This window comes from Humulus lupulus, chromosome 6, assembly GCF_963169125.1.
Source record: "Humulus lupulus chromosome 6, drHumLupu1.1, whole genome shotgun sequence".
Lineage (NCBI taxonomy): Eukaryota > Viridiplantae > Streptophyta > Magnoliopsida > Rosales > Cannabaceae > Humulus > Humulus lupulus.
The window spans coordinates 65,688,972-65,704,193 of NC_084798.1; the positions used below are offsets into that span (position 1 = coordinate 65,688,972).

Here is a 15,222-nt window from a genome sequence, read left to right on the forward strand (position 1 = left end):
TGAAGAAAAAATAAATTTTGTGCCTAAAGTGCCTAAAAAGTGCTTAAGGTCCCTAGGGTGAGCATGAATTAAAAGTTTTGGACATAGAATTGTTTTTTGTCCAAGTGGCGTGCCAAGTGCCTAAGGCGTGCCATGCTTGGTCTGAAGAGCCAAGAGATGTCAAGGAGCCGTGGTGTCCGAGAGGATACCTTGGTCCGAGCGGATGTGTGTGCCTAGTGTCGAGGAGCTGCGCCTTTGTCCAAGCGGAGCACCTGGTCCGAGGAGCTGTTGGTGCCGAGACTCCCGAGGAGTGGTGTGGTTCGCGCCTAGGAGTTGCTGGTCCGAGGAGATGCGCGCATGTGAGTCCGAGGAGCTGTGCCTTTGTCCGAGCAGTGCGCCTGGTCCAAGGAGGTGATGAACCCAGCCCCACGTGTGTCCGTGGGTGTCCGATCGGACACTTGATGTCCGAGGTGTATGTCCAAGGCTGTCTGAGGGGCTATTGTATGGTCTGATCGGATCATGCTTTTTGCAAAAATAAAGAGCAATGGCCACTCGGCCATACCCCATGTCCCATACCCGAATCTCACCAAAAACCCTAAGCCGAAAACATAAGCCTAAAATCCCTAGCACAAACACATTTTTTCACCCAAAATACACAACCAAAAGATCAAATGGGGAAATTGAAAGGTTTTCCAATGTTCTTGGGACCAAATATGCCATCAAATATCCAAAAATCTATATTCATGATTTAGGTTAAAATGACTCATTTTTCTTTAAATTTCTATGAAATTGAAAGTAAAATTGGGTTACCCATAACCTAAACAACATCAAAACAGCCACCAAACATATTATATCTCCAAGATTCATAGACAAAATTCAAGAAAAAATGCTCTAGGAAGTTTCGGCCATCTCATGCATTTTCATGGAGTTTTTGAAAAAAAAATAACAAGAATATGAGGGCATGGAAGAGAAGACTTACCCAATATTGAAGAGCCATTGATTTGCTTGGAGAAATGAGAAACTTTTCCTTGAAGGTCCTTCAAGTTTCGGCCAAGAGAAGAAAAACTCAAGAGGGTTTCGGCCAAAGAGGAAGAAGAAGATGAGAGGGTTTTTTGATGTTTAACTTTCTTGTGTGTGTGGAAATGTGGAAGTATAGGGACCTATTTAAAGGGAAAAAGTGGGAATTACCACTTATTTTTGGACCCTTAGAATTCCTGGGATATTTTTTCTCCCCGCGATTATGAGCAGTTAATTGCAGTGATCGTGGTCTGTGGAGTCGTGGTCTGTTGCATGGCGGGAAGATGAACGGTTAATTTTTTTTATAAGTGCCGTCAACTGTGGAGAAAAAAGTTTATTATGTGAGACATCATATAATAAACTTGGGGGGGCAAATGTTATCCCCAAAATTTGAAAATGATGACGTGGCAATAGAAATGACAAATGGCAAGGAATGGTTGGGTGACCTAGCATTAGGAATGACCCAGTAGACCATTGAAGAATTTTGACTGGCTTCAGAAGTGTCATGACCGACCAGGCATTACCTTGTCCGACCAGTCACATGTTTGTCTGCCCAAGCATGACCTTGTCCGACCAGTCACATATTTGTCTGCCCAGACATGACCTTGTCCGACCAGTCACATGTTGATCTGCCCAGGCATGACCTTGTCCGACCAGGCATGACCTTGGATGACCAGACATGGCCTTGGCTGACCAGGCATGGCCTTGGCCGATTGGTCATGACCATGTCCGACCAGCCAAGTGCATGTCTGCCCAGTCAAGTGCATGTCTGCCCAGTCAAGTGCGTGTCTACCCAGTCAAGGGCGTGTCTGCCCAGTTAAGTGCGTGTCTGCCCAGTGAAGGTGTGGTCGACCAGCTTGAATGAGATATGGATCGACTAGATAGAGCAAAGCTGTGCAAGAGATCCCAGAAATAGCTTCAACGAGAATTGGTCTTGGCTTGCGCGGGAATCTCTCATTTATCCCACGAATATAGTGTACTGTTACATTTTGAATATTAATGTAATTTAAATATAATGAGAATCATAAAATATCCTAATTATGGGGGATATCATTTGTACGATCCTGAGCCTATAAATACAAGGCTTCTGGCATCATAAAGGGGACTTTTGGACTTTTGAACTTTTGATTGAATTCTTATTTTCTAGAGAGAGATAGTACTTGTATTTGAGAGAATTCTTGTATTCTTGTAATCTGCACTGAAGAAACTCAGTTGACTAAGGTTCATCTGATCTTTAGTGCAGATCTATCATCACAACTCTAAGTGGATTAGGCTATTACCAACACATTGGGGCTGAACCACTATAAAATCGTCTGTGTCATTTATTTCTCTTGAAGGTTTTTATCATTTTTGGCGTCTACACGTCGTTGGCCAAAAACGTGGTCAACATTTACATATTTGGATATATCTCATATATCTAAATATTGTAACTCTCTAGTATATGTTACAAAATGTGATACACTTTGTCACATGTATTTAATCTAAAACATTATATTATAATATAATATAATATAATATTACATTATATTATATTATAAAGTAATATAACAAAAATAAATTGTAATAATTGTAATTTGTATGAGACATGTCACACTAGGGATCTAATTCACGTAATGACCCCAATGCCTATCCATGGATTTTCTATATAAATACTAAGACCTTGGATAGGGAGAGGTGTGTTGTTTTCTGTAAGATAAAAACTTTTGTCAAAATTTAGAGAGAAAAATAGTAATAATACAGACTCGTGGACTAGGTGGATTTTAACCTCCGAACCACGTAAAAAGACGAGTGTTCTTAATATTTCTTTTCTGGTGTTTTTTAGCATCATTTTCTTATTGCGGTTTATCATTAAGCACTAATTCATTCCAGTTATTTTCGTAATTCACTATTGGTGAGAAATCGCATCAACAGTTTGGTGCTTTCATTGAGAGTTGCAAATTAGTGCTATTGTAAAAGATTCAGATCAAAGTTCACCATGGTGGTTACTCGCTCGAGACACGGTAATGAAACGGATCAGCATGGTGGACAGGAGGCTCACCATGCTGCTGCTTCCGATGAACATAACCCTGAAATCCAGCAACGGTTTGGAAAACAACCGATGGGCCACAGTGACACTGGGAGTTCAACATCATTGCCGCCGAATTCGATACCCGGATTACTTGATTGCAGTAAAGTTGGAAAACATGCAGTTAAAGAGCTATCTGGCCAAAGCAAACAAGCAAATCGAGGAGGTTTTGGCTTCGCTACCCCCTCTTGCAACCAACGTTAACGTCGGAAAGAGGCAAAATGGGACTCGTAAGTCCCGCCTCGACCACGAGTTCTGCGCCCATGGTGCAAGATCACCAAGAAATATCGTTTGATGGCCATCCCAGGGCCATCGGCAAGTTATTCGGTCAATTAGGACCTCGACCCCAAGTTCAATACCACTGTCAAATGCGCCTGGAAATTCCCATGGCAACCCACGTGGAAGGTCTAGGGCAAACTCGCAAAGACGACATGTTCCAGCCGACCCCCCTGCGTCACGATCAGATCATAATAAGTACCGAATTTGTTTATTTTTAATTCATTATTCTTCTATTATAATGCACTTGATTATTTATTTATATATTTTTAATTATTTTATTTTGTGTTTTTAGGATTTTCAAGACATTTGGGTGAAAGTGAATGAATTTGGGATGTTTTACAAGCAATGGTTAAGCTCGGAATTACAAGTCTAAAACTTCACACTTGATTTTGATAACTTTCTAATACTGTTTTGGAAATATACCTAGAAATAGAAGTTTTAGATATTTTTCTTAGCTTTCTATAGTTTTTCGAATTGTCTAATTCTGAGTTATATCGAGGAAGTTATGCTTAAATACTTTCAATCATTGCTGTAGAAGAAAACTGAAAAATGGGAAAACTTGCTACGGCCACGGCCAGCCTTATTCCAGGCCGCGGCCTAGGGGACAGAACGTAGTGGCCGCGGCCAGCAATGTCCCAAGCCGCGGCCGGCGATGGATTTTTTCTTAAATTTCAATTTTTAAATGTAATTTTTGGGGGGCTATAAAAGGGTTAGGGTTAACTTTTATTATAACTTTGGATTGCGATTTTTAGAGGCTAGAGCAGCAGAGGAGGAGGAAAAAACATCATCATCTATATTCTTCAATCTATTTTTTCTTTCTTCTCAAAACTCTTTTATTTTCATTGAATATTTATATTTATGAATATGAATATGATTATGGAGTAGTTTTCTTTACAGTTAAGGGTTATTTCAAAACCTTAGACATGAGATCTTGAATGCATTGACGAATTTTATTCATTTTATTCCCTTATATTAAATTGTTTCTATTTTTCTATTTGAATGTCATGGATCTTGTAAAATCTTGTTTAGATGGCCACTAATTAAGGTTTTGCATTGTTCTACTATCATCTTAGGATTTCTATTCAACCAATAGTTTAGGATTCTAAGTAAAGTGATAAATTGCAATTAAGGTATTGTGACGTGTATTTTAATTGTGATGAGAAATAGAACCTAGGTTAAATGAATTGCATGCTTAATGAATTTGTTGCCTAGATTAACCTATTTCCACAAAGTGTAATTCTTTTACTGGGTTAAATAGATTGCATGCTTAATGGGTTTATTGTTGGGTAAAAAGGGTTAATTAAGAGCGCTTAGCTTTAATTAATTATATTAGGGAAAACGGGATAATTGACTGCTTAAGTGTTAGGGGTTAATAGTTTAATTGGGAATAGAGAATATTATTCACCATTGTTGATAGATTGATTGTTGAAGGTGGAGAGTAATTCTTGACTATTTCTTTGATATCGTTATATCCTTAGTTATTCAATCGTTGATATTTATTTCATTTTATGTTTTCAGCTATTAAAACTAAAACCCCTTTTTAATTTCAATCTAATATTATTTTGAATAATAATTTGATCATAGTCCTCGTGGGTTCGACCCTTATTTACCGCTATACTGAAGTAGCTGGTGTAAGTGAAAAAATATATATATATTTAAATTTGATACGGCATACGACACACATCAAATTTTTGGCGCCGTTGCTGGGGACTATTTTATTTAATTTGTTATTCATTTTTTTCTCTTTTTACTAACTTGGTTTATTAGTTGTGGTTGATGTTTTTAGGGCTTGCATTGAACTTGGTTTGATACATGGAAAGGAACTATCAACACTGTTATGATCCTCAAATGAATAGATATGACTCCTATTCAAGTAATTACAATTCACAATGGGAGGAGTATTCTAATACTTTCTATGGTGGAAATCAATATGTTGAGCCAAATTACTACTCTCAATCAGAATATAATGAGCTCACCCCACAATATTCAGATCCATCAATTGGAGATCTCATCAATGCATTGAATGCCAGCACTCTCCAACTTCAACAGATGTTAGAGCAGGCTTATGGGCCTTTTCCTCAACAACCTCCTACAGGAATGTCACAAGATCAGGAACCATCAATTTCAGATATGCTAAAAACCTTGGTGGCTTCGACTATGCAAACCCAAGTTATTCTTCAGAGTACAGAAGCGTCCCTCAAGAATTTGGAGAGTACTATGGGACAAATTGTTACATCATTGAATAATCTTGAGGTTGAGAATATTGGAGAATTACCCACAGAATTAGAGAGTAATCCAATAGAGAATGATGGTACCTTAACTCTTCAAAGTGGTCCACAACTTGACTTGCCACCTTATCCAGACATAACATTTGATCTAATTCAAACTCAAGAAGTCAACAATTCAACCCCAGAAGCATCTTCTCCATCGGAGATCGAAACTTTCACGTCAATTGGTTCATCATCACAGAACATGCTACACAAACCAACTATCAGATCCTATGTCCCTATTCCTCCTTTTCCGAGCAGATTAACAAAATTTAAGAATGAGGAGGAAAATAAGATGATCCTTAAAATCAATATTTCGCTCCATACAACCATTAAGCAAGTACCACCATATGCTAAGCTTCCTAAGGAGTTGTCTACAAATAAAAGGAAGTTGAAAGGTGATAAAAAGATAAGTGTGGGGGAGAATGTTTCTGTTATTCTTCAAAGGAACTTACTACCCAAATGTCAAGACCTTGGGATGTTTATAAATCCATACACTATCAGTAAAAGCAGGTTTGATCATTGTATGATAGATTTAGGAGCACCTATTGATTTAATGTCTTATTCTATTTTTTCTTCTTTAAATCTAGGGTTGTTAAAAGAAACTAGTGTTATTATTCAATTAGCTGATCACACTAATGTTTATCCCCTAAGGGTAGTTGAAGATGTTTTGGTGCAGGTTCAATTTGGTAGGCCATTCCGACTTATTAGAAGTACAAAGTTGGATGTCAAAGTATGGGCACTTACAATGAAATTTAATGGTGAAGATATACAGTTTGATATGTAGAATTCTATTGAGAAGTACAAAAATAAGAAGGTTCTGTTAAATGACCCACCATGACAATCATGACCACATCATTCAGTTGAGATAACGACATTAAACAAAGCAAACTTGCGGGAGTTTTTCTTACCTTTATCTTTTTATTTTGCATTGATTTTTTTTATTTAGTATATGCCTTAAGGACATGCATAAATTAAGTGTGGGGGAAGGGAAAAATGCCTGTTTAATTTTTATTAGTCATTTCTTTAGTTGTTCTTTTTGTGTTTGTGTTGTTTAGTTGTTTTTTGTTGTTTAGTTGTTCATAGTGTCATTTTTTTAGTTGTTTTTTAGGTTGTTATAAGCATGGTTTTGTTGAAAGTTGTCTGTCAATGATAAAATTTTTGATTGAGATAAGAATATGTTTAGGAAATTGATGGATTATGCATGAATTGTGTGCTTAACTCTTGTCTAGTTGTTACTTAAGCTTGATCTTTAATTTTTAAACATAATGTGTTCAATTAGATTTACTTTTTCACTATTGTTTGGAGATATTTATGCATGCTATCATCTATATATATAGTCTCGACCACTCTAGAAACCACTGATTAATTGTTTGAGGAGAAATCCTAAGTACACATGATTAGGAAGATGATTAAGGCGTGTTCTTTGGATTGTTTGAGCCTTTCAAGCTTACCTATGAAATTGAATATCCTAGTTTCCCATTTTTGAGTCGTAATGACTAATTTTTTTTTTCTTTTATAAGCCAATATCTAAACCTTTTGCAGCTTAAATTTTTTATCCTTTTTGTGACCCATTACACCATAGGTTTATATGATTGTTTGATTTGGTGGGTTGGATTATGGATTGTAAGAATGTGAAGTTGTATTGGTTTGTTGGATTATAATGTGAAAGTATATGATCTACTATTTCTTCCAATGAGTTGAATTGAAAAGAAAAAAAAATATGCATTGAGAAATATGAAGAAAAAAAAAGTATTGCAAAAGTACAAGTGTGGGGGAAGTAGTAAGATCAATGTGGAAAGAAAAAATGGAAAGATTATGTATTTTCTTGAATTGTATGGGAAATTTGTGGGAAGATCTAGATGATTGAAAAAAGAAAATTATAGGCTATGGTGTGATTTAAGCTTAAATATTCATTTTTCATCTACCTCTAACCTTAGCCTCACATTACAAGCTTTTAAAGACATTTTGATTCTTGATTATGTGTGTTTACATTAGTGGATAACAATTGGTTAATATCTATGGAGTGAATATTTTTCATCAAAATATTATTATAGAAGAGACTTTAAAACATATTATGGCATGTAAAAATTGATTCAAATGATTGTGTTTTGGTAGGTTTAATTGTGCATAATAATAAATAGATCTAGTTTAAGTGGTGACTAGACATTGAGTTGAAATTCTGAGGAATGTGGAATTTGAATTTTTCTTATAACGTATTTGGTTTATCAATATTTTAGACAACTAACGCTTTTGACAAAACCATTGTTTATGTTTTTATTTGCTTATGTGTTTAGTTTTTATTTTGTTTGCTCGAGGACGAGCAAATGTCAAGTGTGGGGGAATTTGGTAAGTACCGAATTTGTCTATTTTTAATTCATTATTCTTCTATTATAATGCACTTGATTATTTATTTATAGATTTTTAATTAATTTATTTTGTGTTTTTAGGATTTTCAAGACATTTGGGTGAAAGTGAACGAATTTGGGATGTTTTACAAGCAATGGTTAAGCTCGGAATTAATACTGTTTTGGAAATATACATAGAAATAGAAGTTTTAGATATTTTTCTTAGATTTCTACAGCTTTTCTAATAGTCCAATTCCGAGTTATATCGAAGAAGTTATGTTTAAAATACTTTCGGTCATTGCTGGAGAAGAAAACTGAAAAACGGGAAAACTTGCTACGGCCGCGGCCTGGGGGACAGAACGTAGTGGCTGCGGCCAGCAATTTCCCAGGCCACGGCCGGAGCCCGATTTTCTGGAAAATACATTTTTCTAGTGGCCGCGGCCACCAAGAATCACTGCCCACGGCCGGCGATCGATTTTTTCTTAAATTTCAATTTTTAAATGTAATTTTTGGGGGGCTATAAAATGGATTAGGGTTAACTTTTATTATAACTTTGGATTGCGATTTTTAGAGGCTAGAGCAGCAGAGGAGGAGGAAAAAACATCATCACTATATTCTTCAATCTATTTTTTCTTTCTTCTCAAAACTCTTTTATTTTCATTGAATATTTATATTTATGAATATGAATATGATTATGGAGTAGTTTTCTTTACAGTTAAGGGTTATTTCAAAACCTTAGACATGAGATCTTGAATGCATTGACGAATTTTATTCATTTTATTCCCTTATATTAAATTGCTTCTATTTTTCTATTTGAATGTCATGGATCTTGTAAAATCTTGTTTAGATGGCCACTAATTAAGGTTTTGCATTATTCTACTATCATCTTAGGGTTTCTATTCACCCAATAGTTTAGGATTCTAAGTAAAGTGATAAATTGCAATTAAGGTCTTGTGACGGGTATTTTAATTGTGATGAGAAATAGAACCTAGGTTAAATGAATTGCATGCTTAATGAATTTGTTGCCTAGATTAACCTGTTTCCACAAAGTGTAATGCTTTTACTAGGTTAAATAGATTGCATGCTTAATGGGTTTATTGCTGGGTAAAAAGGGTTAATTAAGAGCGCTTAGCTTTAATTAATTATATTAGGGAAACTGGGATAATTGACTGCTTAAGTGTTATCTGCAGGGTTAATAGTTTAATTGGGAATAGAGAATATTATTCACCATTGTTGATAGATTGATTGTTGAAGGTGGAGAGTAACTCTTGACTATTTATTTGATATCATTATATCCTTAGTTATTCAATCGTTGATATTTATTTCATTTTATGTTTTCAGCTATTAAATCTAAAACCCCTTTTTAATTTCAATCTAATATTATTTTGAATAATAATTTGATCATAGTCCTCGTGGGTTCGACCCTTATTTACCGCTATACTGAAGTAGCTGGTGTAAGTGAATAAATAAAATATATTGAAATTTGATACAGCATACGACACGCATCAGATCGCCAGATGCAGAGAGTTAGAAATGGCGGAGCAGAGCGACCGCGGGCTAATTTGGTTTGCCCTGACGGGACAAGAATTGCCTCGTCAATTAGGCATCCCTCGTCTCCCATAAGGCATCCAACGCCACCTTGTTCTGTGCGAAAAGTTCCTACCTATGGGGACAGCTGAAGATACCTTCTCCCACTGCCCCTACTTATGCCCCACAGGCACGCATAAATATCCCAAATCCTCATCCTGAACCACAAGCTATAAGTTTCTCTAATGGAAGTTATTGGACTAAGGGCCGTCGAAGTGGTAGGATTGGTGCAGATTTGAGAAATCAGCTGAGTTTGGCTCAGAGCCCTCAAGTTGATCTGCAGACCAATCTACGAGATCGCCTAAAATCACAAAGGAGAAATCCAACCCGCGATGGAGTCAGTGACACTCACTACAAGAGAGGTCCTTCCGAAGTACATGATAATGGGAATGTCCCACCAAACCAAGCTCAAACTTGGAGGGACAATAACCCGCTGAACGCGTACGACCGAATGGGAGCTGTTGAACATCCCCATAACAACCAGTGAACCAAGGACCAAACCCTCGAAAGGTTAGCCCAAATGGAGGAGCTGATGAAAAGAATTCTATCAGAGAAGGAAAAAGACGAATATGACTCAAGGGATGAGCTCAAACTTTTCGCCCCAAGCATCGCAGCAATAGCATACTCGTCGGGTTTCAGGATGCCCCATTTGTCAAAATTTGATGGAGATGGAGATCCATCAGACCAGTTGGGAATGTTCAACACCCTGATGATGGCCCACAATATTGGACCCGAGCTGAGGTTCCTAGTATTCCCCTCAACTATGGTCGGGTCTGCTAGACAATGGTTCAAGCAATACAAAAAGTATTCTATCATCTTGTGGAAGAGTTTCTCTGTTGATTTCAAGAGAGCATTCTGGGCTTCTCAGGCGGCTCACATTAAGGCGGACTCCCTCGCGAATGTAAAGCAGCAACCCGGAGAGCCTCTGAAAGCATATCTGAGTAGGTTTGCCAATCTTGCTGCGCGAGCTAGAGACGCGGATGAAAGTTCTAGGCTCATGGCAATGAGAATAGGAATTCTCGTCGGGGGTGACCTATGGCAAGAACTCCAAAGAAATTGGGTCAACACCGTGGATGAGTTCCTGAACAAGGCTCAAAGGTGGATCAACTTGGAAGAGGCACGAGCTTCAGTCGCAGGAACCAGCCAAGTCCATACTCAACTCGTTGGAGTGGTAATGAATGTTGCAGCTATGGCTCAAACCGTTACCCAGAATAACCAAGGGGGAAATAACAAGAGGAAGGGAAATGGTGTGGGCGGCCAGAGCGGTTTAAAGAAAAACAAGCCCGTGGAGAAGTTTAATCCGATCTATACGACTTATGCAGACCTCACGGATACTAGAGAGCGCATTTTCTTGGCAAATTCTACCTGCCTCCCATGGAAGAAGCCAGAGCCTTTAAAAAATCAAAGGGCGAAGAGAGATCCTTTGAAATTTTGTCAATTCCACAATGACACCGATCACAGCACTGATGATTGCAGGCACTTGAAGGATGAGATCGAGACACTCATCAGGGCCAGGCCTTTGGCTCAATATGCCCAGAATCAAATAACTCCTGGTCAGCTCGCTGGAAAAAACATTCCATTAGCTCTGGAGGCCCCAGCAAATCAGACCGGAGCTCAGGTGAATTAGGATACCCCTCCTTCGATAACAGGGGGAGAGATAACAACCATCTCTAGAGGCCCTCATCTGGCTGGCACGAGCAGAGGTGCCCAAAAGAGGTATATCAATGAGCTGAGATCTCACAACGGAGTTGAGTTTGCCCTAGAGCAACGTTTATCTAAGCAACAGCGATTGGAGAAACAACCAATCAGTTTTACTGAAGAAGATGCTAGCCATGTCCAATTCCCGCATAACGATCCTCTAGTCATAACCATCCAACTTGCCAACTGGAGGGTTAAGAGGACACTAGTGGATAATGGAAGTTCTGTGAACCTACTATTTAGGTCCACACTCGAAAAAATGGGATTTTCTATATCCGAGCTGAAGGCAACCTCCATGATGCTGTATGGTTTTTCCGGTGAGGGATCGGCAGCTATCAGAACAATTGAGTTAGTGATAACCTTGGGTGAAGGACCACGGACTGTGTCCAAGTTTCTCAAATTTGTGGTTGTCAATTGTCCGACCGCATACAATGCAATCTTGGGCCGACCTACGTTGATGGCATTCGAAGCCATAACATCTATCTGCCACCTTGTGATCAAGTTCCCCTCATCTGTGAGAATAGGCAGTCCGAGACGATCAGCTTGCTGCCAGGGAATGCTATAGCATTTCCATGAAGGGAAAGTCACAACCCAGGCAGCAAATGATGGCCATTCAGGACGAAGGCAAGGAATCCCAGGAAGTAAGGGTTGCTCTTAGAACGGAAGAACCTCAGCAAGCCAATGGCAGGGGTATTACCCCAAGTGATGATATCGATTCACGAGTAGGTGAAGATAGATCTGAGCTCCAAGCTATTGAAGAGCTCGAAGAGGTAAACATCGATCCCAGAGATGCTTCAAGATTCGTTAAGCTCGGGAGAAATCTTGACGATGAGAGGAAGGCAGAGCTGGTAAAATTTTTACAAGGAAATCTAGATGTTTTCACCTGGTCTCATGAAGACATGGTAGGGATAAGCCCGAGTGTGATCATGCACACCCTAAACTTGGATAAAAGCGTGCCTGCGAAATCCCAAAAAACAGAGGTGTCTGGGTACAACCCGAGCTAAGGCCCTGGAAGAAGAAGTAGCTTGGCTATTAAAATGCGGGTTTATTCACGAGGCTAAATATCTGATTTGGGTCGCAAATCCTGTCCTGGTCCCAAAGCCAAATGGAAAGTGGTGGACCTGCATCGATTTCTCTGACCTAAACAAAGCTTGTCCCAAGGATTGCTTCCCATTGTCAAGAATTGATCAATTGGTGGATGCCACTGCAGGGCACGAGCTCATGTCCTTCATGGATGCGTATTCTGGGTATAACCAAATCGCAATGAACCCCGAGGACCAGGAGCATACTAGCTTTATGACTCCAACAAATGTATACTGTTATAAAGTTATGCCCTTCGGACTGAAGAACGCTGGGGCTACTTACCAGCGATTGGTCAATTGAATGTTCGTTGATCAGATCGAGAAAAACATGGAAGTGTATGTTGATGATATGCTGGTCAAATCTAAGACTGCCTATGACCATGTTCCCGATCTGAAGGAATGTTTTGAGATCTTAAGGAGATATAACATGAGGTTGAATCCCCAGAAGTGTACTTTCGGAGTGGCATCAAGAAAGTTTATGGGATTCATAGTCAACACAAGGGGGATAGAGGCGAACCCAGAAAAAATCAGATCGTTATTAGAAATGCCTTCACCCAGGTTGTGTAAAGATGTCCAGAGTCTGACTGGAAGAGTGACAGCCCTTAATTGGTTCATTTCTAAATCCACTGACAAGTGCCTGCCATTCTATAACATGCTTGGAGGAAATAAGAAGTTTGAATGGATTGAGGAGTGCGAACAGGCATTTCTTAATCTAAAAACACATTTTTCCAAGCCACCAGTATTTTCTAAACCAGCGGCAGGGGAGCCTCTTTTCCTTTATTTGGCTGTTACGAAAAATGCAACCAGTGCCGTGCTGGTCCGGGAAGAAGACCGGGTTTAAAAATGGGCATATTATATAAGCAAAAGACTTCTCAAAGCTGAATCACGGTATCCCTTAATGGAAAAGATGGCGCTCTGCCTTATTCTAGCCTCCAAGAAGCTTAGGTCATACTTCCAATCCCATTCAATCCACGTCATGACCGACCAACCTTTAAGGCAGGTATTGCAGAAACCTGAAGCATCGGGACGTCTCTTAAAATGGGCAATCAAACTCAACCAGTTCGAAATACTGTACGTACCATGGACTACGATCAAAAGCCAAGACCTGGGTTATTTCATGGCTGAATGCACCGGGTTTCAGGAGGAGATTTCAAGAGAACCAGTACAGACGTTGTGGAGAATATTCGTGGACAGTTCATCTAACGAGAACGGGTCCAGAGATGGGATCATATTGATCTCTCTGAAAGGGCATCGATTCCACTCCACACTACGGTTCGGGTTCGAAACATCCAACAACGAAGCTAAATATGAAGCTTTGTTGGCCGGGCATAGAGTGGCAAAAGAATGAAGGACAAGGCCGTCCAGTGCAATAGCGATTCCTAACTCGTGGTAAATCAAGTGTCAGGAGAATACCAAATGCGGGAGGCAAAGATGGCGGCTTACCTAGCCAAGGTGAAGAAAGAGCTATCAGAATTTGAATATGGCCTCGTCGAGCAGATCCCTCACAAGCAAAATGCCAACGCTGACGCTTTGGCGAGACTCGCTACCTCCAAAGAAGTCGAGACTTTGAGCATAGCACCGATGGAATTCTTGGAGAGCCCAAGCATGGCAGGAAGCACGATGTAAGTCAAGATGATCGACACTAGGCCGACCTAGATGACCCCCATAATAGAGTATCTTACTACAGGGAAGTTGCCTGATGAACGAAAAGACGCGAGAATGATACTCTATCAAGCTCCAAGGTATGTAATCATGGATGGAGCGTTGTACCGACGTTGCCATTCCTTGCCTCTTCTATGATGTGTTCTGCCAGAGGAGGCCAAAACTATTTTACAGGAGGTACATGAAGGCTTCTGTGGGGATCATGCTGGGGGGCAAAACCTGGCCTTAAAAATATTAAGGGAGGGATATTATTGGCCCACTTTAGCAAAGGATTCCATCTCCTATGTCTGAAAGTGCGACAAATGCCAGTGATTCGCCATGATCGCCTGAGCTCCACTAGTCGAGCTAAAAATGATCTCATCCCTATGGTCATTCACGGTATGGGGAATTGATTTAATAGGAGATTTACCTACGGGAAAAGGAGGAGTTCGCTATGCGATGGTGGCCACTGATTATTTCACGAAGTGGGCGGAGGCCGAGCCTCTGTCAACAGTCACCTCAAAAAGTGTCCTCGACTTTGCAGTCAAGAGTATTGTGTGCCGATTCAGACTGCCCAAGAAGATTGTATCAGGTAATGGAACTCAGTTCGATAGTGATCTCTTCACCGAGTTCTGTGAGAGGCACGACATAGTTAAAAGTTTCTCTTCGATTGCCTACCCACAAGCCAATGGGCAAGTCGAGGCCATGAATAAGACCCTCAAAGCATGCCTTAAGAAAAGGTTAGACGAGGCCAAGGGAGTCTAGTCTGAGCAGCTCCCGCAGGTACTGTGGGCGTACCGGGCCTCCCATCGAACTTCTACAGGGCACACCCCTTTCTCCCTGACTTTTGGAAGTGAGGTCGTCCTTCCCGTCGAAACATAGATAACCACGCACAGCTCCAAACATTCAACCAGGAGCGGAATGATGAGTTGCTCAGTGCGTCTCTCAACCTAATTGATGAAAAACGAGAGGATTCGCAGCTACAACTCGCGCATTACCAGCAAAAAATCACTCGTTATTTTAATTCCAAGGTCAGGAGGCGTATCTTTGGTTTGGGCGGCCTGGTACTCCGAAGGGTCTTTTTGGCAAACAAGGACCCCAAAGACGGTGCCTTAGGTCCGAGCTGGGAAGGGCCCTATCAAATAATGGAGGTTGTATAAGTGGGAACCTTCAAATTAGCTTGACTTAATGGGGAAACAATCCCACGAACCTAGAATGCTATGCACCTAAAGAAGTATTATCAATGATGATACCACCCG

At 39.9% G+C, this 15,222-nt stretch overlaps 1 protein-coding gene across 1 annotated transcript; it reads left to right on the top strand.

Moving 5' to 3' along the window:
• The first annotated feature begins 5,152 nt into the window (after positions 1-5,152).
• LOC133785168 (uncharacterized) lies at positions 5,153-6,394 on the top strand. Its single transcript, XM_062224423.1, has one exon. It carries the CDS (start codon positions 5,153-5,155, stop codon positions 6,392-6,394), a length of 1,242 nt encoding a protein of 413 aa, XP_062080407.1.
• The last annotated feature ends 8,828 nt before the right edge of the window (positions 6,395-15,222 follow it).